Raw genomic sequence first — 8,077 nt, 5'->3', positions numbered from 1 at the left:
CCCACCACAGCTCCATATCTCTCTCTCTCTCTCTTGTCTTCACCCACACACTCACACCATTCTTGCGCTGCTGATTCAAGGGAAAGAGAGGTTGATGTTTTCTGCTTGAGCTGGTCACCACAAACTGTTTTTCTTCAACAGGAGGAAAAAACACCTCCTGACAACTGTCACAAGTTCTCCCCCATCTTCGCTTGTCTCTTCCTCTCTCATGCAATCCCCTGGGCTGTGCCACACAAGAGGGCATGAGGGACCACTACAGAGCAGTCCTTCAGGGGCATGGAGGCACACAAAGTTGCACCTGTACATCCACCTGTACCACTACTCAGGAAGCTGAAAAGCCACGTGGGATGAAAGACCTGAGAGCTGTCCCTACAACAGAGGTCTGCTGAAGGGAAGCATAGCACTGGCTTTTATCCTCCACCTTCACCACACAACTGAGGAAGACTAGAGAGCAAGAAAGAATTCCTTCTGCAGTCAAGAAGTGGCCACTATGAGTCACCTCCCTTCCCTCAGCCTCAGAAAAACCCCAAGCCCTTGGTGGGTGGGCCACTGAGGGGCTTGGGTGTCTTCATGACACCTGTCACGGAGGGCTGATAAGTCCAAAAGAGTCAGAGCCAGTGGGTTGCTGGAAACTGTGAACCACAACAGTGGGGGTTCTCTGAGACAAGAAGGGGCCCCAGGATGAGGCACATGGATGGAAATGTATTGCCCTGTGCAAAGGTCAGCAGCTGCATGGGGGTTAGGACATGAGTTGGAGTGTGTTCCCCCCAGAGCTGCTGGAGCAGGAGGGTTCTTTCCTCAGAGTGCCACAGAGTGCCACAGCATGCAGCCCCTCTTTGCAGTGCTTATTTTTTCTCTCTGGATGTTCCCCTTGGTCTCCTTGGACCACCTCAGCTGTGTCCCATACTAGCCCTGGACTCTAGATTGATGAGTCACACGTGTCCTGGTTGGATCCTAGCATAGACCCTTTCCTCATGCTGCCTGTGAACTGACCAATGAGAAAAAGCCAAGAAATCAGCACATTTGAAAGACTAAAAAAGAAAGAAAAATAAAATAATTAAAAAAAAAAAAGAAGAAGAAAAAAAGAAAAGAAAGAACAGCAGAAAAAAAGACCAACATGTTCTCAAAAGCCCTGAAAGAATTAGAGAGAATCTGTAAGAGACGGGAAGATCAAACCAAAAAAGGTAAGAGATGAAAGAAAAACATGAAGGGTACTTGCTGGGAAGTGTCTTCTACACTTTTTCCACTGGCTATATAGAAGCGAAATTTGTGAGAAAAACAACAGCGACCCAAAGAATTTCCACTAAAAGATGCTTAGAGCAGTGTCTCTGGTCCCTCCCTCCTCTGCCCTCACGTGCCTCAGGCTTGTACTGGTTTCTTGGTCGTGACGCATCTTCTTAGTGATATGAGGAAATTTGCTGCCCACTTGCAATATAAAGGCATTTAGGGAAATGCTTTGATCAGAGAGAGAGAGCATGACAGCAAGCACATCCCACTGACCCCTCTGTGCTCACCCACCCCCTCTAACAAGATTCTTTGCCCATGCCTCATTTTTGCTGATCTCTTCAAGCTTTGGACCTCATTAAGCACAGAGCTGAGTGAGAAGCAGCCCCTCTCCTGGATGCCACCATGAGACTGGTGTCCCTGGTGCTGTTCCTCACCTTCACTCTGCTGCCTTTCACTGGTAAGAGGGGCTGAACGTATGGGGAGGGCAGAGTAGCTCAGCAATCTGAGTCTGGGTGTTACTTGATCCCTGGAAAGGCTGGAAGGGAGAATTCCTGCCCTTACAACTCCACAGAAGGTGGCCAGATATGCTGTATTCTAACCCACCCTGGCAAAGACGGCATCCCCACCCCAGAGTGGGGTAACACTGAATCTTTGCTCAGCTCTCCGTCTTCTTACAGCTGGCCACATCCTACTGGGATTATCGGAGGGAAGGAGAAGGGAGCAGAAGGTGTGGGTCAGAGAGGGGAGCTCAGCTGTGCTGCCATGCCACTTGAGCCCCAGAAAGATGAGGGAGAGCTCCAAGCAGCTGCCTGACAAGATATCTGTGCTGTGGAAGCGGCATGGGGGAAGGTATGCCAGGGCCAAAAAGGATACGAGTCCCTCTGGGGGAATTGGGGGGTTGGAGGCCCTTTGAGCCCTTTTCCTCCTTCCCCATATTTCCTCCTTCCTGCCCCCTCCCTCGAGCTCACGTTTGCCTCTGGCATGAGCCGCTCACTTGTCCTGCTTCCAGTGTGCACCAGGAGCCGCACGTGGTGCTGGAAGTTGGCTACTCGGGCCTCCAGAAGACAGCACTGCTCATGAAGCCCCGGGTGTCCCTCCAGGACCCCGCCTTACGCAATGGCAATTTCTCCCTGCGGATCGTCCCCGTCCGGAGCGAGGACATTGGCCTGTATGAGGCACAGGTGAAATATAAGACAGAAGTCCACAGCTGCCACGTGGAGCTGGGGGTGATCACAGGTAGGAGAGGATGGAAAACCTGCAGAATGCTGATTTTAGGAGTGGGGGTGGGTTGTAAAGGTGGGATAGGGCGGGGATGCCGTGTTTGGCAGGGCAGGTGAGAGTACAGGCAGCGCCCTCTGGAAAGTGCATATTCCTGCTGTCTGCCCTCAGCTCTGAAGGGACAAGGTTAGGACAGTGCAGGCACAAAGGGCTGGTTTGGTAGCTCCCCTATGTCCTTAGCTCACCCCCCAACCCAAAATCTTGTTTTTGCAGTAACCCTCATTCCACCCAATCCTGTGATGGAAAATGAGCTGCTCTTGATGAGCTGCAACTCCAGCCACCAGGCCGGCCTTGTGGAGACTTGCTGGTTCCACAGCGAGCACCCAGGCCGCACCTCCAGGACCTTCTGCTCCTTGTCCGGGACTCTCTCCATCCTCCATCCAGCCATGAGCGATGCAGGCTCCTGGCGCTGCCAGCTTCGGTACTCTGACAAGGAGATCGTTTCTGCCACATTCAACCTGCAAATTCTAGGTGAGCTCAACCTCTGATACCCCAGCACCCCCAGGCTGATCCCTTTGATGTGACTGACTAACCCCAGTGGCCCCAGCTTCCCAGCTTCCACCTTGTCCTCACTTCCCAGGTCTGTCACCTCTCTGAGGAGCTCTCTCCAGGCACCATCTCATGTTGTCTTCTTTCCCTGGCTCAGGTTTTGATGGCCCAACCAGCCCTGTGGTCTACGCAGCAGCTGGCTCTGCAGCCGATCTACCGTGCAGCCTGAGCTACCTTCCCAGTGCCTTTGGGATGAGTGGGGTGGCAGCCCACTGGAGCCACCTTGCAGGAGGACACCTGCAGGACTGGGGCATCTCTCAGAATCTGAGCAGCAGAAGCTTCCCCCTGCATCTCCCTGTGGTGGGGCCGGGCGATGCAGGGCAGTACCGCTGCACTGTCTCTGTGGGACACACGACAATCAGCAGGGACGTCACCTTGGCCGTGGTTACAGGTGAGAGGAGAACCTGGGAGGTGCTTCACCCTTCCGGGGTCCCTCAGTGCAGATAAACCTCCCTACCTGTCTGTGCAATGGTCATGGGCTCCCACCCCAAGGCAGGAAACAAGATCTGTGTTCGGGGCATTGCACTGCACTGGACTCTGCAGGAATCAGGGGTTTTCCTGGGTGACTTGATTATTCCTCTTAAGAATGAGAAAGACAAAGAAAATAATTTAGAGGAAGTAATAGAGATGCAATAGAAGAAGGATGGATGAGGAAGAGATGTGGACATGCCTGTAGTCCTTCCTGAGGTTACTTTTTTCCCTTTGCCACAGTGACTCCAAGCATCCAAGGACCTGTTTCTGAGGGGAGTCATTTGCTGCTCATCTGCAGCCTCACTCACTCCCAGGGACATGAACATTTCCAGTGGAAGCACCTTGACCCAGCCCCCACTAAGAGCAAGCTGGCTGTGGCTACTTCCCGTAACTTGGAGGGCCACAGTTCCCGGATGGGACCGACCTTGGAAATACCCCAAGTGTCACAAAAGGACACAGGCACCTGGGAATGCAGTGTGTATGGCCCAGAAGGCAGACTGGGAGCAGTGGAGTATGACTTGCAGATCACAGGTACTGTCCCCCATGGGTCTGCAAACAACATCTTCTCACCCTACTTAGCTCTCTGGTGCCCTTCCCTCTCTCAGCCTCATCCTGTCCTTCTCCCCTTGCATCTTCTTCTCATCCTCTCTTACCTTTCACCAGTTCCTCATGCTGCTCCTTCCAGTTCCCTGCACTCTTTCCTATTTTGCCTGTTGTTGTGCAGTCCCACCCTTTCCCCAGTACAAAATCAACCATCCTTTCCTTCCTAACTGTGGTTCCTCCTCACAGGTGCCCAGGTCTCCAGCGCTCCCTCTGTCTTAAGTGGGCAGATTACTTTTGGGCTCACACTCACCATCTTCTTCCTGCTTGCCATTTGTGTTGTGGCTCTGGCCCTGCAAAAAAGGGTAGGTGTCCATCACCCCATTCATGTTATTTTTTCCTGTGCACCCATCCTAATTTGACCTTTATTTCTTTGACCTTATTGCTCCAGAGACAGCAGGGAAAGGTCCTGGGGACACAGTGGCCAGAGGAGGTATGGGGCTGGAGCAACCTGCTGACAGTGTCATGGGCACACAGGGACAGCTGTACCCTGGGCATTGGCAGGTCTAGCTAACCATGGCATTCCTCTGGGGACAGGTCAGACACCTCAGAGAAGGAAGAAAACTTCCTAAGGGACAATCACAGCCCGGCTTTGAAAAGCTTCATGTTTATTGCCACAGAGATCAAGCCATGCAGTAGCAGAGGAGGGCTAATTGCCAGGCTTTTGTAGATGTCCCCTCTCTCATTCCTTAGCTGGATGCTTTAATATAACCATCTCCTGCTCTGTATCAGTGCCTGCTGGTGCCCAGACACTGATATTGATGTGGGGCTGTTGTTTCTGGCTCAGCCCTCACACCTCAGTGCTCAGCCTCTGGCAACTTAATGCCCTTCATTTGCTCAACTTGTTCCAGTATCTTGTACTCTGAAAACTCTACCTTGTACCTTGCCTTTTTGATTCCCAAGACCAGGCCAGGACTAATCCTTCCCCAGCACATCACTGGAGAAAACTGTGCAAACAAGTCAGACCGTTTCTCTGCAGTTCTTATATTATTGCTCTGCAAATTAATAACATGGCAAAATCATCCTTCAGGGTTTCCTTTTGCAGACAAGGGGCACCTTTTGGGGGTAGCTGTGATGCAGCTGCCTCCTACTTAGCCTTACAGAAAGGGCCCACGACAACAATTCTAGTGGGGAACAGGCTGGGCAATCAGAGCAAGGTAAGTTTGGAAGAGCTTACCCTGGTGAAAGAGCTGGGAGCCTTGAAACTGCCTTGAGCTGAAGACGAGGGATGTGACAAAATTGATGAAAAGTCTTAGCAAGTCCCAGTGGCTGGAGACTGAAGGCTGGCAGCATCACAAAAGAAGCAAGGTGGAAATTTTTTAAAAAACCACAGTGGGTAGTGCAAGGGCAGCTCGTGACAGGTTCTTTGTCATCCATCCTTAATCAGCACTGATGGTAAAGGATAATATGAGGCAGAAATCTACAATTTCCGTGTGTCTCTCTGAAGTGTGCAAGTCCAGGGCAAGGTGATCAGAACCAACCTTTCTGGCCCAAAACCTTGGACTGGAATCCCTTGAGTGTACCTGTAAAGCCTCAGCTAGCAGGAAATAGGACACCTGGATGTCCAGCTGTTTGCTTAAACAGCTCTCATCCCACCAGGATATTCACCACCCCAAAGCATTTGCATGTGCCCCCATGGCCCTGCTGTGCTGAGCAAGCCAGGCTCCCGTGTGGCAGCACGGGTCCTCTATCCATGGGTGTTCCTCCACCGGCTCTGGATGGCCTTGCTTTAGCAGGAAGGTTGGACTGGATCATCTCCAAAGCTCCTTCCAACCCCAACCACCCTCTGATTCTGTGATTCACACCCTTCTCTGCACAGACTCCCCGCTGGGCTTGTCCTCCGTCAGAGTGCAGATGAGGTGCCTCGGGCAGAGATATCAGCTCTTCCCTGGTTCTCTCCCTCTCTCTGCTGGCATCCTCTGAGATTGCATTTGCTGTTCCTGCGCTGGCTGGGAACTGGATGCTCCCCGCGGTGTATCACGCACACCCGATGGGCTGTAGCCCACACATTAGGAATTCCTGTTCCAACTCCCTGCTCCTATCAATGTCTGATCAGTAATGTTGCATTTCATTGATCCTGTCATTCAGGTTAATGCTCCCTTCTCCTAAAATAGCTGTGTCTTGCATGATATTCTCATCCTCTTTCTTCCAAATGAGGCTCCTCAACTTTATCAGCTGCCTAACTCATTAGCACTTTCACACTTTCTGTGCCAATAATGACTGGTCTTTGAAGACTTGTGCTTTTCATTTCCCTTCAGCCTGGCAGAAACCTGTCAGCAAGACCCCAGTCCCTTCCTCTTAGCTGAGATCACACCTACCATGCTATTCTCTAACTAATCTCATCCTTCTTGCTGTGCTGTCTGTGTGCAACCCTATACTGCTATCAGGAACCCTGAGATCTGCCTCTTTTTCTCTCTCTAGAAAGTCACTTGTGATGGTGGTTCTGCCTTTAATCTGTTCTTACCTCATTTTGCACACGCCTTCATGCTTTTATTACCTCTCTCCGAAAAGGTGTTGTAAAATCTGACATACCATCAAACCTGACATTGCCCAGATCAGAGATCTTTGCTCTCCCTTAGGCATGTCCTGTCTTTGCTATTCCTTATGCCCATGACACCACGGAGGGTCGTGTTGATCCGGCCCTCCCCAGAAGGAATTGCACGTTGGCAGGGAGCAGCCCAGGCTCGTGCCGTTCAGCCTCTCTCCCGTGTCTGATGTAGCCTCTTGCTTCCCTTGCAGGCACGGGCTCCTGCCTTCCCAGCACTGGAAGGGATGTTTGCAGTCAATGTGCCCTGGAAGCCCATGGAGGAAAACCAGAAAGGGAAGATGCAGCAAACGGAGTGCTGATGGGAGCAGGGGCGTCGGGGCCAGTCTGCGTGGGAGGATGAAACTCTGTGTGCCATGCAGAGAGAGATGGGCAGCATGCAGACCTCTCAGGAGGGTCTAGGGATGGCATGAGCACTGCAGGGGACCTTGGGAGCTCTGTACCTGCAGAGGGGCTGGAAGCTGCAGCCTGGGCAAGGCAAACTCACCACTGCAGTCAGGTGGCCAGCAGCAGAGATGCTTTGGAGCATCTGGGGCTATTTGAGCCAGTAGCTACTGCCTGCTTTGGTGCCACATCTCTGTCCCACTCTCTGCCCCTCCTTCATGGCCGCTCTCTAAGGCTTTCTCTGGTGGAACACTTGGATGCAGGACATGGCTGGAATCCATCTCCCCTGCAGTCTGACAGTGTTTCTTCCCCCATGCTCACTCTCTTCTCCTCTCTGTCTCCCTGCACTGCCCTGCTCACTGCCCTGTTGCACATTTTGAGCATTTTAACTTATTAGAAAGTCGTTTTAGAACTTAAAATAAATTCCTGTGACAAAAAACCCCATTGACCTCTGTGTGTGCTTGTGGAGGATCATGCCTATTTGATGGAGCCAGGTGTACCTCTGCCTATGTGAAGCCATTTCTAAGGCTTTTGCTGCCTTCTCTTTCTCTTTCAGTTCTGTTTTACTGAAGTTGCCTGTTCGTTTCTGACATTTTCACAGCGGGGAAGGGGAAATTAAATGCCAGTAGAGAAGGAAGAATCACAGGCTCAGTCTCTCCTTTTTGCTGCATTTCAGAGCCTTCTTTTCTTTTTCTCTCCCATCTGACCGTCCTTGTTCATTCATTCATTTACTCCTTAAGTCCTCACATTTTCCTGAAAGATCTACAAGTGGTATTATGGCTCTTTGTCACTCTCTTCCTGCTAAGGATGTACTTAGCAATGTAAGCCTGAGTCTGCCAGGCCCTACCTCTCAAGAATGTGTTTAGGTTTCATGCAGTCAGAGAATGCTCTTCACATCTCCTCTGAACAGCCATGGAGGACTGTGGTACTGCTCTTGAACAGCCATAGAATGCCACGCCAGAAGAAACACTTATTAGTAACAAGAGCCATATGTGTGATTTCTCCCATATTGCTCCCCAGGCT

General features: G+C 51.4%; 1 protein-coding gene across 1 annotated transcript; it reads left to right on the top strand.

Annotated features, from left to right (window-relative positions):
• Positions 1 to 1,071: 1,071 nt before the first annotated feature.
• On the top strand, positions 1,072 to 7,475 carry LAG3 (lymphocyte activating 3). Its single transcript, XM_015617890.2, has 8 exons — positions 1,072 to 1,684; positions 1,905 to 2,076; positions 2,237 to 2,463; positions 2,719 to 2,976; positions 3,152 to 3,445; positions 3,766 to 4,056; positions 4,315 to 4,430; positions 6,865 to 7,475. Exons 1-8 carry the CDS (start codon positions 1,630 to 1,632, stop codon positions 6,970 to 6,972), a joined length of 1,521 nt encoding a protein of 506 aa, XP_015473376.1. The 5' UTR covers positions 1,072 to 1,629; the 3' UTR covers positions 6,973 to 7,475.
• The last annotated feature ends 602 nt before the right edge of the window (positions 7,476 to 8,077 follow it).

Source organism: Parus major, chromosome 1 (genome assembly GCF_001522545.3).
Source record: "Parus major isolate Abel chromosome 1, Parus_major1.1, whole genome shotgun sequence".
Taxonomy (NCBI): Eukaryota; Metazoa; Chordata; class Aves; order Passeriformes; family Paridae; genus Parus; species Parus major.
Note: the sequence above shows the minus strand (reverse complement) of the source record. Positions and strands in the feature narration are given on the sequence as shown.